General features: G+C 44.9%; 1 protein-coding gene and 1 non-coding gene across 2 annotated transcripts; both read right to left on the bottom strand.

The window, feature by feature from the left end:
* Nucleotides 1–3192: 3192 nt before the first annotated feature.
* On the bottom strand, nt 3193–3331 carry LOC112938022 (small nucleolar RNA Z247). The gene has a single exon (XR_003241070.1). It is a non-coding gene; the product is annotated as a small nucleolar RNA Z247 (small nucleolar RNA).
* Nucleotides 3332–8910: 5579 nt separating this feature from the next.
* LOC9268232 (iron-phytosiderophore transporter YSL15-like) lies at nt 8911–13782 on the bottom strand. The gene is made up of 8 exons (NM_001424249.1): nt 13518–13782; nt 12989–13403; nt 12100–12269; nt 11022–11119; nt 10785–10919; nt 10494–10683; nt 10290–10407; nt 8911–10164 (listed from the first exon to the last, which is right to left on the bottom strand). Exons 2-8 carry the CDS (start codon nt 13362–13364, stop codon nt 9233–9235), a joined length of 2019 nt encoding a protein of 672 aa, NP_001411178.1. The 5' UTR covers nt 13365–13403; nt 13518–13782; the 3' UTR covers nt 8911–9232.
* Between the last annotated feature and the right edge of the window lie 1883 nt (nt 13783–15665).

Below are 15665 nucleotides of genomic sequence, written 5' to 3' on the forward strand. Positions count from 1 at the left end.
AACCGACATTGGACGGTTAAGGCGCGAGCTGGCGCTCGGCGCTTGCAGCCAAAGCGGCGGCAGGAGGATGACGCCGGCGAGGAGGAAAAGGGGAAAAGGAGGGGGAGAAAGGGGCTTGCCCCTTTGCCGATTCGGGAAAAAGAGGGGGAGGGGAACGGGAGCATCGCGGCAGAGGGAGGAGGGGCGCGGCTCCATCCCTTGGCGGCTTGCGCGCGGAGGGGCGGGGGCCGGGCGATGACGGCGGGGCGGTTTGGAGCGGAGCGGCGACACTGGCGACAAGCGCGTGCAGAGGCTGCCGGCGGCGGCGATCGGGCGGTCGGCCACCACGGCACGCGCGCGCGGGAAGCAACGGGCGGCGTCCGCGCGGGCGCGCACACGCTGGCTCGCGAGGACGAGCGGCTGCGCGGCTGCAGGCGCGGCAGAGCGAGGGGAAAGGGAGGGGGCGCTCGGCGCGGCGGCTCACGCGCACGCGCGCGCGGCGTGCGGGCGAGGCTGAGCGGGGAGAGAGGCGCTCGGGGCGGCTCTCGCACGCGCGAGCAGCGTACGGGCGAGGCCGAGCGGGGGGGGGGGGAGATGGGAGAGCGAGAGAGAGAGAGAGAGAGAGAGAGAGAGAGAGAGCGCCCGGGGAGAGGGGGGCCGGGGGAGAGATGGGCCGAGCGGAAATCGGCCCATCGAACCCGGGGGAGGCAAACTAGACTTTTGCGGAGGAATTTGGTTTGGAGGGATTGGATTCGGAATTGAACTCGACGATAGATCGGGGATTGAGATCTTGAGATGGCACGGACACTAGACAACAAGCAAGGAAACAAATTTCGCAATTAGGGTTTTTAAGAGATAATTTTCCCGCTAGGCGCCACGACGGAACGGGCGCTACACTAAGCTGCCATCAGCTTTCCTCTTCACTTTGTATACCCACTTACAATCAATGATATTTTTGCCTTGCTGAGGAGGTACAAGGTGCCATGTTTTGTTTCTCATTAATGCAGTATACTCAACATCCATTGCATTTCTCCATCTTTCATCAGTTAAAGCCTCATCTAAAGTTTGAGGCTCACCTGTAGCAGCAAACCCAGTATATTTATATGGAATGGTTCCATCAGTATATACCTTAGGTTTGCGGATTCCTCCTTGCAACCGTGTTTTCGGTGTTGTAGGTTCTCCCCCTGTCTCAGGCATCAGTATCGTCTGCTCGACAGTACTATCATCAGGAGTACTACTTGCATCTGCAGCAGGAGCACTGGTGTCAATAATTATATTATTCACCGGTGCATGCGTCAGGGAGGGAGTGCCAACAGCTTCTCCCTCTCTTTCTGTTGATGTGGACGCGCCCGGTTGGTCAGTACCGACGCAAGTATGCGACGGTGTTGCAGTGCCGCTATCACTTCCATCTATCTGCATGGAGCTGTCGCTTCCATCTGGCTGCATGGAGAGTTGTTCTGCTTCCTGCACACCATCACTTGCACCCAGATTTTCTGCATTTTCACTAGGAGCATTAGTGGTATTAGGAAAATCAAGCACAGGATTATCTATTTGTTCTCCCCCTTGATCATGTGCAACTAGAGAGGGTGAAAGTGATGTAATTTCTGCACGCAACCGTGCACCTGCATTGGGCTTGAGGCTAGAAAAAGGAAACACACTTTCATCAAATATAACATCTCGGGAAACATATATCCTTCCAGATGAGACATCAAGGCATTTAAAACCTTTATGCTGTGTGCTATAGCCAAGAAAAACACATTGCTTCGAACGGAACTGTAATTTTTGAGAATTATATGGGCGCAAATGTGGCCAACATGCACAACCGAAAGTGCGAAGAGAGGAATATTCAGGACTTTGGTGAAACAATCGATCAAGAGGTGTCTCAAAATCAATAACTTTGTTAGGAATTCGATTAATAAGGTAGGAGGCAGCTAGGAATGCCTCATCCCAGAACTTGAGAGGCATGGAAGCATGGGCTAAAAGAGAGAGACCAACTTCAATGATATGTCTATGCTTTCTTTCAGCTGACCCATTCTGTTGATGGGTATGAGGACATGAGACCTGATGGGAGATCCCAATTTGGCGAAAAAAGCTATTTAGTTTTTCATATTCTCCACCCCAATCGGTTTGCATGGAGATAATTTTTCGATCAAAACGTCTCTCAACTAGAGCTTGGAATTCATGGAAAATTTTAAAAACATCGGCTTTGAACTTTAAAAGATAAACCCATGTATACTTGCTATAATCATCCACAAAACTAACATAATACTTCTTTCCTCCAACAGAAGTGGGTGCAGGCCCCTAAACATCAGAGAAAATGAGTTCCAAAGGAAAGTTAGAGACACTATTAGACTTATGATAAGGTAGCTGATGGCTCTTGGCCATTTGACAAGCATCACAAACCGACTCTCTACTTTCCACACCTTGACATGGCAATTTATTTTTGCTAATGACTCGAGACACGATAGGATTAGCAGGATGTCCTAGACGACCATGCCACCTTGCAAAAGACGGCACCACAGCATGAGCTTGTTTTGTTGGTGAAGTGGATGACGACGAAGTGGGCAGGGGGGTAGAGGCCTTGGCGACATCTCCCCTCAAGCATTGTGGTCCTCATGGCTCGATCCTTAACCAAGAAATATTTACCATGAATTTCAACAAAGGCAGAGTTATCGGAAGCAAGTTTTGATGCGGAAACAAGATTTTTTGTGGCTTGTGGAACATGTAAGACATTTTTCAGATGTAAATTGCGCATGGGGGTAGAAACAAAAGATTGACCTATGTGCTTGACTTCCATACCTGCTCCATTGGTGGTGTGCACATGATCATTACCCTTGTATTTGTCGCGGATGGAAAGTTTGTTGAGCTCGCTGGTGATGTGATCTGTGGCACCGGAGTCTATATACCAATTGGAGTCAGCTCCATAGGCATATGAGACTGCTGCTGCTACATGACGCTCTTCCGGCACATAGTTCTGATCGAACCTGTGCCAGCAGTCAGACGCAGCATGTCCTCGCTTGAAGCACACCTGGCACACAGGCCGGGTGTCATTGCGGCCACCGCCACCAGTCCGGCCGCCACGGTTGGCGCCAGCGCTCGGAGCTCCACGGCCGCTGCCGCGATTTCCACAGCCACCGCGACTGGAGAAGCCACCGCGGTTGCCTCGCCCTGCTGCATTGGCAGCGATTTCTGCTCTCCTCATCTCGAGCCTGTTCTCAAAACTTAATAGTTGTGCATATGCATCTGACAGTGTAAGTGGTTCAACCCTAGCAACTAGAGCCGAAACAATAGGATCATATTCGTCATCTAGACCATTTAGTATAAAAGCAATCAATTCTTCATCATCAGGTGGTTTTCCAGACGCTGCAAGTTCATCTCCATATGCCTTCATCTTACCAAGATATTCAGAGATTGTGGATGACCCCTTCTTTGTTGTGCAGAGTGATAGCCGCACGTTCATGGACCTTGCTCGAGTCTTCGTAGTGAACATACCTTGAATCGCAGCCCATCCTTCAACCGCCGTCTGCACCGTGGCTACCTGAGACAAGACGTCTCGAGATAACGAGGAGAAGATGAAGCCGAGGACCTGTTGGTCCGCAGCGAACCACTCGTCGTACGCCGGGTTCGCCATCCTGACGATCTTGTCGCCGGTCTTCTTGTCATCTGATGGAGTCTTGTCGATCTCCTTGGGAGGAACTTCGGTCTTGCCGGTGATGTGTCCCTCCAGTCGTGCCCCACGAATCGTCGTGAGCACTTGAGCTGACCACAGTTGGTAGTTCTGCTTGTTGAGTTTTTCGGAGACATGAGATCCGAATAGAGGATTGGTTTGGGAGGTGGAAGAGGAAGAACTGGCCATGGTGGATGGATAGATTGGATCTAAACTTCAGAGCTCTTATACCATGAAGGAAATCACGAGAACTGGAGTAACGTCGCCCTTCACGCTAGGGTCAACGGTGCGTGTTTCACTTAGTGCACAAATCGGCACAGGTAAGTACATATATATGCATAGACTTGTGAGGCTCGGCTGGGGTTGTTTACATAACAAACTTGATCTTGTCTAACTATCTAAACCACCGGCCAAGCCTCATCTTGTCTATGTTTGTTACATGGGATAGTATCTCTAACACTCAGTGCCTCTCCTCCCCATCCGGCGCCGGAAACGGATTCCCCGAGCCCCGGAGATGCTCCCGCCGCCCTCAATCGATCCCTCGTTAACCGCCGCCGTTTCCCCTCTTTGCTCGCCGCCGGTATGCGCCGCCGCGATTCGTCGCCGCCGGCCTCCCTCCGGTGAATCCGGGCCGGTGGTTCGCTCCTTATTGTCCCTCCCGTCGCTCCGGTGACCTCCCTCTCCCTTGAATCCCCGTGTGCTGCCCCGGCGAATGTCGCCGCCGTCCGCCGTCCATCCGGCCACGGCCTTTCTCCCTCCTCCCGCTCGCCAGCGTGGCCGCCACCTCGGCTTTGACCGAGCCAAGTCGGTCAGCCGCCTCCTCCCTCCCCCACCCTCACGCGCGCGGTCCACGGTGCGCCAACCGGCTGCGCGTGGGCCCGCCGCATCCCTAGTCCATCCGGTGCACGCGCGTGAACCGCGCTCACCCGAATCCTAGCGCCACCCTTACGTGCGCCCATCCCTCCATGAGTCGCGTCACCGACAAGCGGGTCCCACTCGGGACAACGCGATATGAGCCCGGTCCACCGGCTCCCTCTCTCCTCCCCTCCCGCGCGCCCTAATGGGCCGTGTCTCCTTAGGCCGGCCGGCCCGTTAGCTCGGCCGAGCCGCGCCTCTTCTCTCGGGCCGCGCCCTAGCCGCCCGAGGGAAGTCTAAATCTCCTCCCCATTTCTTTTCCTTTTTAAAAAGGGTTTAAATAAATCCTTTTCCCCCTATTCCGTAAATCAATTCTTTATTCCAAAAATTCCATGAATCATTTTCCTTGGTTCCGCACGTCAGTGACTGTCAATAATATTCTTGAGAATATTATTTCTATAAATTCCATAAACCATTCCTCTCATTCTAGAAATTCCAAATAAACTTCCGAAATCCATATCTTCTCAACCGCTCATCCGATTGACTCCGTTCAACTTCCAGTAATTCCGTAAAATTAAGAACTATCTAATGGCACTATTAATTAGTCTAAATAGGGTCTTTCTTTTGATCTTTTGTTTAGGTTTTTGATTGTTTGCGTATAGTTGCGGTTGCGGATTTTCATCAATCAAGGATTTCTCGAAGATTCGTGAAGCTTCGTGAAGACCTTGAGCAAGGCAAGTCACCCTTTGACCAATTGCTCCTATAATCGAAAAAATCATTATTATTTTGTTTGCAACTTGCATTATTAGAATCACCCGTTTAACTTGCTTGGCCTCGGTTTGCATGCCAAACCGACAGACCTACCTAGTAGTCGCACTAATTCCTGTAGGCTATACTACCCTGACTCCTTGTAGCTCCACCTTTGTGGTACCTCGGTATCCATGTTCTTTGAGCGCGTATACCAAATATCCTACATACACCGTTGTTTGTCGAAAACTTGGGAAATGGGTTTGAGAAGCCTTGAAAACCCAACATGTGGTGTCGGTGTGTTTGAAAATAAAATAAATTGTGAAAACTCACGATGTGGGGGTTGTGCCTATGTGGCACTGTCCCGTATTCGCATATAAGGACCGATTCCTGTGGGAAATTCATCCGAGCATATAACAAGTGCGACCACATGGGTGCAATGGGACGCCCCTGGCTGAGTAATTAGCTAATCGGGGGAGCCATGATGCCAAGAGACATGTTGATTCAACGGGGTGGTGTCGGGGAGAACCCTCGGGCTTCTTGGCACAGTATGGTCTGGGACCTAACCTGGTGTTGGTCTGGGACCCCTCTTGTTGGCATATGGTAAACTTGTGTCGGCTTTCGAAATGCCTTGTCATGAAAGCCTTAGGGTCTCCCGACGTGGCTGATCTCACGGGCTGGGTGATCCGGGTTAGTAATGTTGTGTGGGTAAAGTGTACCCCCTCTGCAGAGGTTAACTAACTGTTCGAACAGCTGTGCCCATGGTCATGGGCGGATGTGAGGTGTTTCCTGTAGCGTAGATTTGTTTGCTTGTGCTTTGTGAAAAGTTGTTGTGGTGTGGGAATCGTTACCAGAATCAGCCTATGTGGCAGATGGATGACCTGAGTGGTCAAGAAACGAATCTGTGTGATTCGGGATGTCTACGGGCATCATAGACTAGACTTCTCGAGCGGAAGCGGATTGTTGTGCTGCTGGGCAGCTGGACTCTGGGAGTCCGAGAACATGAATAAGGCTCTGGGAGCCGCTTAATCAAGTGAAATGGCTCTGGGAGCCGAGAAGTAATGATCTGACCTGGGGGGTCGGTACATTACCAATTGAGTTGTTGAAAAACATCTCTTAAAGTCGAATCGAGACGCAAGCCTCTTTTCGGCCCAAACTTAGAAAGAAGTAAACCACTTAGTGATTTCAAAATGATTTCAAAACAAAAGATTTGCAAAACAACCTTGCCTCTCTTCCAAGCTTGCATTAAACACCTAAATTCCCGTGACTTGCTGAGTACGAAAGTACTCACCCTTGCTCTATATAAATATATATAGTTCCTCCGTCCTGAAGTTGAAGATGAAGTAAAGTGAAGATTAGGGTTTCGTCCTGGTTCCCAGCCGTCGCCTGTGGTGTTGGGTATTAGTCCGTTGGTTCCGCTGCTGCTGCTGTTGGTGTTTCCTCGTCCGTATCGTCGGTTGTATTCTCGGGCTGTCTTGAGCTGCAACCTAAGTTAAGGTAAATAAGTCCTCTATTTATTTTAAGGATTGCAATGATTCATATTTGTCACCGTGGGTACCAACGCTATGTCCTAGGATTGGTACTGAGATCGCGGTTTCGTAGGAAGCGGTTCGCGCCGTTTTTCCTACTATACACTCCTGTCAGGTGCCGTTGTACGGTGGTGCCAGATTGGGGTGTGACACAATGGAATGTGAGGCAAGATTTATGATGTCATTTCATTCGCCCTTGTATGATAAACACGACTGCAAAAATTCCTTACAATAATTGATTGCGGAGCAATAAGAAATAGCCTTAAGCTTAAGACTAGCCTTTACTAGCTTATAACTCATCCATAAGAAATAAAAAAGTGTTCTTTCTCTTACTTCCTTTCATCATGTTTATGTTTGTGTCTGCAAGCTTTACTATTCTGGATATCTTTTTTCTCGTGGGATCCACCTTATGGCTTTACGTACTATTTTGTTTTTATTCATAGAACACCATGACCAGCGTGAGATCTCAATTAAGGGTCGTATGACCTCCATACATTGAGGATGCCCATAGACGATTATGCTGCTAAGAAGCATGCGAACGAAACAAAATAGGAGCAGCAGTTCTGATATAAATGCAGCCGAATAAGCACCGAATCTGACGTTCCTGCTCAGCTAGCACCACGAACGTGAAGAAGCCAAGCCGATCGAAGGATGGCTGCCGTGTCGTGTAATCGTGTTCGTGTAGAACCACGTGAAGAGGCTGCATAATTTAAGAAGCTGATCCTGAAAATGTTTGAGAAATTCACGAACTTCGATCCCTCGAGTCAGTTATGAAATCTTCAGAGTTCCGGCTATGGATGTATGGAACTCATCGAGTCCTCTCGTTTGGCGTTTGGCGTTTGTATGGGCCTAAAACTCGGCCTGATGATATATATGGGCCTAAATTTTAGTTCGACTTTCTTAGCCTATGCCGGATCTGGCCGGGATTGATGAGACCCATCCAAACAGGTAAGATCGTAACAGATGTGGAATAGGTCCGTTTTGCTTTCCCTATCTTTGCATTGAGTTTAAATCGCAACTCTGAATCACTCAATAATGAGTATTTTTTATAATGTAAGACTTTCTAGCATGCATTGTCCATGAATGTGAGCAATGCTAGAAAGTTTTACATTGTGAAACGAAGGAAGTAGAAATCTTGAGCACCTAACTTGTAAAACGGGATTAAATTAGATCCTCTGAAAGTATAGATGATTGGTTTCCCTGATAAACCGAATGATCAAACAAGATAGAAGCACATGTCATTACTTTGCCATGTCTCTTGTCTTATTGATGTCAAAGGTACTAGACAAAGACGGATAGACGGAGGCACACTATACCACATTTACATAGAAGAGGAACTCCTTTTCTATAGAGCATTAACTATATTTAGTACTATTCAATTTCATAAGATAATAATTAGTACATGCTTTTGCCCACTGATTGATACTTGAGCAGATATAGGAGTGGGGTACATGTAGTAATTCTATACTAAACTTCTCTAGACATTAATTAAGTATAAGAAACAGGGTTTATGATTCTGAGATGGTCTTCCATTTTGGGCTCTAGCGAAATGACGGTTTTCGCGAAATCTAGTGGAAAGCCGGTAGATTCCGAACAAATTTTATAAAGCAAAATTTGAATACAAATTCCTTGACTTTACCAGTTGGCTTTGATGAAATTCTGAGTGAAATCATCGAAATTTCAATTGGTAACTAGAAAAAGAGGTGAACTGAAAGTGCTTTTCTTTTTTTTAATTCGTTATTCTTTTCTCTCTTACCGTAAGTTTTAGTAAATACACGAAATATATTATTTTTTTCGAAAATTTATATCCCAATATGTTATATGAATATCATACTATATATAATATTTTATTTGATATTTTCCTTTTTTATCAATTCAAATTTGAATTTGGATATAATTCATTGAAATCTCAGACGGTATCTACTTTCGAGCCTTATCGAAACCTTGAAATTTTACGGAATTTGACCGGTTTTTGTCGGAATTGTGAACCCTATTAGTATCGAGGCCTTTACAATTATGCTTAGGCCCCATTCTAAACTACAATTCCAAATTATTTTTTCGTTAGCGTGTCCATAACTGCTAAATGGTACATTTATTTTTAAAAAAATTATATAAGAGTTTCTAAGAGAAGAATTAAACAAATTTATTTTAAAGATTATAATAATTGATACTCGAACACAACCTTAGTTGAGATTACAGTGTAGTAGTCATCAATCCTATACATGTGAGTAAAAAAAGTTATAACATATTTTATGTATGCCAAACTAAACAATTCTCAAGTTATAAAATGTACAAGTGTACAAACACAGCTAATTCGATAGGTAAATTAAAACACAAACATGACTTGGATCATAGGCAAACAGCAGCTCACTACAACCAAAAGACACATTTACAGTTAATCATCACTGTTTATTTCTGCAATCCTCCACCCATGAAATTAAACACACTACACCTCTTAGCTTCCAGGCGTAAACTTCATGCAGATCGGTGGCTTAATCTTAGCGAGAGCAAGGATAGAAGAAGGGAAGGTCCAAATGCCATCGCCACACATGAGCCCAGACGCAACAGCAGGCACCATGAAGGCAGCCTCCTTCTTGTTCATCTTGTTCCAAGCAAACAGCACCAGGCTCCCGACGCACATGTCGATGGCGAAGCTCGCCCCTACGAGGAACGGCACGGCCATCGCCGTCGGCAGCGGCACGAGCTTCTTGTACCTCGCCGGCAGGGCGTCCCTCGCCACGTTCGTGAGCACGGCGAACGCGAAGAACCCGACGGAGAGCGAGAGGCAGTGCTTGGGCAGCGCCGAGATGCCCTCGATCCCGAGGATCGCCATGTTGCGGTAGATCAGCGCGTATGGCGCCTTCCAGTAGCCATCGGGGTTCCCGATGTCAAACGCCCTGTAGAACAGCATGAACGTCAGTGGCGCGATGAAGCAGCCAATGCCTGTCCCGATGAGCTCTCCCACGAGCATGGACCTCGGCGATGTCAAGGTGAGATGTCCCGTCTTGAGATCGTGCATCAGATCGGCAGAGACGAGCACCAGCTGCTTCACCAGGGTGCCAACCACAAGGCCGGCTATGACGCCATTGTCCTTGCCAGCCCAAGCTGCAAAGACGAAGAGAGCGATCTTGCCGTAGTTGTACCCCATGTTGATGTCCGTGAGCCCTGCTCCGTAGGAATTGGCGAATCCTAGCACCGGGCCGAGCGCGTAGGCTATGATCACGTAGTACCACTTCACTTGTCGAAACATTATCGGTATGGTGATTACCGCAATGATGCTTAGCAAGAAGTAACCACTGTATGCCATCCAAGAAGGGACAGTACCCCTCTTGAATACCTCATCACGTTGTAGATCATCTAATGAAACCATATCACCCTCCTCTGATGCTGCAATTCATTTCATTTAGCCATCATTAACAGTGTTATGAGTATGTGAAAATTAAGGTGATGGAAGAGTGTGAGAGGCATTCCATTTCCATGTAGTTGAATTTGCAATGGTTTCATTTTCTCACCTGTGTTGCTAACACTTTTTCGGTTAAATCTATTATGTAAACTCTTAGCAGTGACACCGGTAACTTTAACAAAATGGTACAGGCCATCCCCCATAATCAGAGCAATGCATAAAAACGACTGCAAAAGGAGCAATTTACATAAGTTATCTGATGGTTTTGTAAGTAGTATCTGCTTTTACATTAAGCATTGAGAAAATATGAGACCTTGTAACCATACAAACTTGTCATGCTGCTTTCAGGTATGTTTGCAGGGTACCAGTCCCCCTTATGTTTGCTGATAAGTGGCCACATTATTCCCCATGAAATGACCGCACCAAGGAGGGTAGAGAGGTTCACAAGGTGTGAGCAAATCATCCCCGCACCAACATATGTGAGGCTAAAATCAAAGAAGAATCTGATATCCAAACAAATTCAGACTTAGAAAATTTGTCACCGCATGCTACAATTTATATAAATCTGTGATGAACAATTAGGAAATTAGCATATAATTCTTACGATTGTTTCCAGGCTTTCAGACCAAAAGTAGGGAACTGAACAAATCCACAGGCATTGCCTCCCGTGTAGAACCATTGGAAGAAGCTCCAAAATAAGCTAAGCCCAAAATATTTTAGAAACCCATGGAGTTGCAATCTGTCATGAATGCAGATTGCAGAATTAGTTCATTTAGGGTCAACGACTGTCTAACAAGAATAATGCAATGAGCACAATTAATTGAGGTGAAAACACGTATACTTTGCATTCTTATCTCCTTGGGCTGTGTGGAACCCGTTGATAAGAACAGCTGTTGCAGTTCCACTTGGATAAGTTAATTTGTAGTCTACGACCAAAGCCTGAAAGCATTTAGTACCAATTAATTTAGTAGGAATAGATAATTGAGACCTATTTTTTATCCTTAAAAAATGTTTTGTGTCACATCACTACTTATATAATGCTACTGTAGTCCATGAATGTTCCCATCCTTTGGGCTCTGCTTTTTTTTTTTTACATTGCTGCCACGTACCAACTGCATCTTGGATTTGTTATTTCCAAAGGTTTTTTTTTACTTGATTGCATTTTCTTACTGAGTTTATGACAGCTTTGTCAATTGTCAACCAACTGGCTTTAGAAATTAGGAGAGGGTGGCGCAGTTTGAAACAGATCATTATTGAGCGGATTATTGCTACGAATAATCTACTTTTATATGTATGTATATATATATATATATATATATGTATGTATATATATATATGTGTGGGGGTGTGTGTGTATATATATATATATATATATATATATATATATATATATATATATATATATATATATATGTGTGTGTGTGTGTGTGTGTGTGTGTGTGTGTGTGTGTGTGTGTGTGTGTGTGTGTATGTATGTATATATATATGTGTGTGTATATATAAAGAAAATATTTTAATAAATAAACTTAACAAATCTATACTGCTTTAAAAGATTGTGGTGGTAGTGTTCAGCCACCAATCCACCACCAACAACTATCATGTAGGGGTCCATGGAAAGTGAGATAACACTTTGATTTTTTTTAGCCACCTCACACAAGAGAGTTATGATAACTGAATATCCTTTTTAAGGAAATTTTATTAATCTATGATATATTAGATAATAGGGATGACTTTTCTAAAGGCTCTAAAAATATATACAATGAATTATTTTTTAAAAGTGATCCAAACAGTACACTAGTAGAAAGTTTTATCAGAAAACACAATTTTCAAACATTAAGTAAATAATTTGTTTCAACAATTCTATAAACAATTAAAAAGAACTAACCGAAGTGGATCAAATTAAGGGAAGAAAGGCACACCTTTCTTAGGGGAATCAAGCTGAGGTTACCCGCGAAGCTAATAGCCAGGAGGAGCCCTACCATCCAGCCAATCCCAGGCTCCTTATAGCTCCCTGGCACATTGCCTGGTGAGTTCCCGGCCAGCTCGTACGTCCTCTTGTTCAGGCCCAGCAATGTCGATCCGAACCCACCTGCATGAACCACTCACACCGATCGATCAATACAGAGCACAGATCAACATCTATGTGAGGTTCACATTCTCGGTGTAAATTTCCAAAATTTCAGGTTTTACGGTGGTATCGGTACAATTTTCCAAAATTTCACTAAGATTGGCTCTGCTTAAAAAAAAATTTTGAAACATAAGGCGGAATGAACTTTGTTCCACTTTTATATTTAGAAGAAGAGAATTGATACAGTTTATAAGGAAAACCGGATCCGAAAACCACACAATTGCACGGTTAATTATAAGGAAACTGGCTGAAACCCACCGCTACACAACTAACAACGACGGTGGAGCCCAAAGCTTAAAAAAAATTCGCATATGTATAAATTAGCTAAAATATGTTTCAAACTTCAAGAAAGTTATTCCAAATTTTTGAATTTCGGTCCTTTTTTTTCCATTTTGAAATATAAAACCCTGCTTAGAGTCAAGTTATTGAAATTGAAAAACATTTCAGGAGTACTGATAGAAGCGAAATTTTAGAAATTGTGGGAATCTCAAGATGTTTTGGACGAAATTAAATACTTAAATTTAAACAAAATTTATTTAAATTTAAATGTTTTCTTGAAAAATGGCCGAAAGAATATTCTATTGGAGGATCAAAATTTCGGAAATTCCGTTCCAAAAATGGAACCCTCTGCCTATATAGTAATAAGAGATCGACGCAGAGGCTGCAGCCCGGCGACGTACCGCCGAAGGCTATGGTGTAGCAGGCGACGGCGCAGGTCTGGACGACGGTGTTCTCCTGCCGCGTGAAGGGCCGCGGCGAGAAGCCGAGGCGCTCCAGCGCGCGCGTCCAGCCGCGGAGCGCGAGGAAGGCGAGCAGCGCGGCGGAGATGTTGAGCGTGGGCACCAGCCCCGTGGTGAGCGCGATCTTCATCACGATGACGCTGAACACGAACCCGATCAGCGCCGCCGCCACCACCCCGCGCGCCGTCACCTGCTCCCGCCACGGCTGCAGCCGCTCCATCTCCCGCGCCCGCGCCGGGTCCGCCTCCGCGTCCTCGTCGTGCAGGCTCCCGATCTCGGGCGCCACCCGCGTGCGGTCCGCGTCGGCGTGCTCCATGGCGGCGGCGGCGGCGTCGATCTCGCTTAGCTGCTCGATCTGCACCACGAGGACAAGAAAGAAACACGGAATTGATTATCTCCTCTTCAGCGACGTCGAATTCCGACGAGCATTATTTGGGCCAAGATCGATGAACACGGCAGGATGCTTCACCTCAAGTTCGCACTGCTCGTTCGATCAGTGCGCCAATGGAACAGTTGCTCACTGCTCAACGTGAGCTCTGCAGCTTGCAAGTTCGAGTGATGCAGGGGTGATGCTAACTGCGATCGATGGCATGTATTTATACCCACGAGCTCTGGAAAAGGTCTACGATATACGTACAAGATTTTTTGTGTCCAATTTGTCACAAAGAAATTCCCGGATTACTTTTCATGCGTTGGACTAGTTTTGCTTCTTCTATAAATGTTTGCTGCAGTAGAGATGCACACACAAACGCATTCTATCTGTGCTTCCTCCCAAATCTTATCGTTCTACTATAGATATCCTAATCGCGGTTCCATTTGACTGAGCACCACTTGTCTAGGAACTTTATATTCTTATTGTGTATCACTATATATTACGTAATCAGTGGCGGCACTTTTCTTGCCGTCATATCATTGATGTGGAATTCACTTCGGCAATGCTCTACTCATGATTTTGTTGAATCCGAAGCTGATGATATGTACCGAGGAAAAATGCTCACTAATAGTACGGCAAAGTCAAAACCCCAATATGGTTAGTTCTTGTTTTTCTTAATAAGTGCTCTAATAAGGAAGCGGAATCATTAAACCACAAGTGTTTCATGGCAGTGCAAAAAAAATTAACGTGGTCAACTTCAGTTTATAGTAAGCTCGTAAATTAACCTGAAAGTAACTTTTGGTTGTACATTAACCTGCTATTTTTTAAAACTTTTTTTAACGAATTGACGATATTTTTTTCATAGCTTGATTTTTACAAACTTTGAACCGGGAAAAAAGCATGAGGAAATTCAGCAAAAAACATTGCGATGGAGAATCTGGAGACATGCTAGATTTCGCACTACAAAACTTGGCATGTTTTCCTGTTAAGCCGGCTCTAGGCCTCTACTTATATTAAGTGATCAATATTCATAGAGTAACAGAATATATATACTCCCTCCGTTTCAAAATATTTGACACCGTTGACTTTTAGTACGTGTTTGACCATTCGTCTTATTTAAAAAAATTAAGAAATTATTTATTCTTTTCATATCATTTGATTCATTGTTAAATATATTTTCATGTACACATATAGTTTTACATATTTCACAATTTTATTTGAATAAGATGAACAGTCAAACATGTGCTAAAAAATCAACGGTGTCAAATATTTTGAAACGGAGAGAGTAATTAACTATTTTTGTAGAAGACTATATAAAAATAACCAAAACCACACTGACGGGGTTATTTGATGAATAAAGCAAGTAAGCAACTGCAGCTTTCGGAATGTCAAACGAGAGAGAAAAGATGCTTATCACGCAACGCCAAATGCACTAATTCAATAAGTCCGCGGAGTCAAATGCTATACTATATGCATCATGGTTCATCATTTCCTGGCATAAAAAAGAGTAGTAGAACAGTACGCCCATTTCATGCCGCTTTGCTCTTAGTCTTAGTGGCCTATGCCCCTTGAAATGATGGGTTGAGGTATCAAGCAACAAATGCTTTTGTGCTCTCTCTTTTGATTTTAAACCACGATTCAAGGATGAATGACAACTAATTGCCCTCTTTAAGCGAACCTGGTTTAAGAACGTGTTTGGTTTTAAAACTATTTTTTGAGATGAATGGTACACATGTCTGATGTTTAGAGGACTTGTTTGGCTGAAAATCATACAAAATTTTGGTAGTGCCGGTTGGCAAGTTTTAGCACTACCAAAAAATTAGTAAGGTAGATTTTAAAACCCATTTGAATTGATGCCAATTAGACACATGTATATGGGTAATGCCAAATTGTTTTGTGAGGTATCAAAACCAAACAGGCTAGAATGTTTCAGTAATGCCATAGCCTTGCCTGAATACTTGGTTTCGGCCCAAACTATGAATAAAGAAGGAATAAGTTTATCTGAAATTTGTCAACGAATCTGATTTTCATCCTTCAACCTGAAAACCAGATACAACGGATCCCTCGACTGTTAAAACCGGTGCAAAATAAGTCCCAATGCAGTTTGTATGGCGGTTTTAGCTAGCGTGGCGCCTACGTCCCAAGACCGAGTTAAACTAGCCACGTAGGCGGCACGTCAGCCAAATCCGTCTTGGGACTTATTTCACACCGGTTTTGACAGGACCCATTATATCTGGTTTTCGG

The sequence above is a fragment of the Oryza sativa genome, chromosome 2 (genome assembly GCF_034140825.1).
Source record: "Oryza sativa Japonica Group chromosome 2, ASM3414082v1".
Taxonomy (NCBI): domain Eukaryota; kingdom Viridiplantae; phylum Streptophyta; class Magnoliopsida; order Poales; family Poaceae; genus Oryza; species Oryza sativa.

Bases quoted from the DNA above. Each gene is read 5' to 3' on its own strand.
- LOC9268232 (NM_001424249.1), bottom strand. From the start codon at position 13,364: ATGGAGCACGCCGACGCGGACCGCACGCGGGTGGCGCCCGAGATCGGG. The intron at 12,270-12,988 runs GTACGTCGCCGG...TGGTTCATGCAG, and splicing joins CTACACCATAGCCTTCGGCG to GTGGGTTCGGATCGACATTG. The intron at 10,165-10,289 runs GTGAGAAAATGA...AATGAATTGCAG, and splicing joins AAAAAGTGTTAGCAACACAG to CATCAGAGGAGGGTGATATG.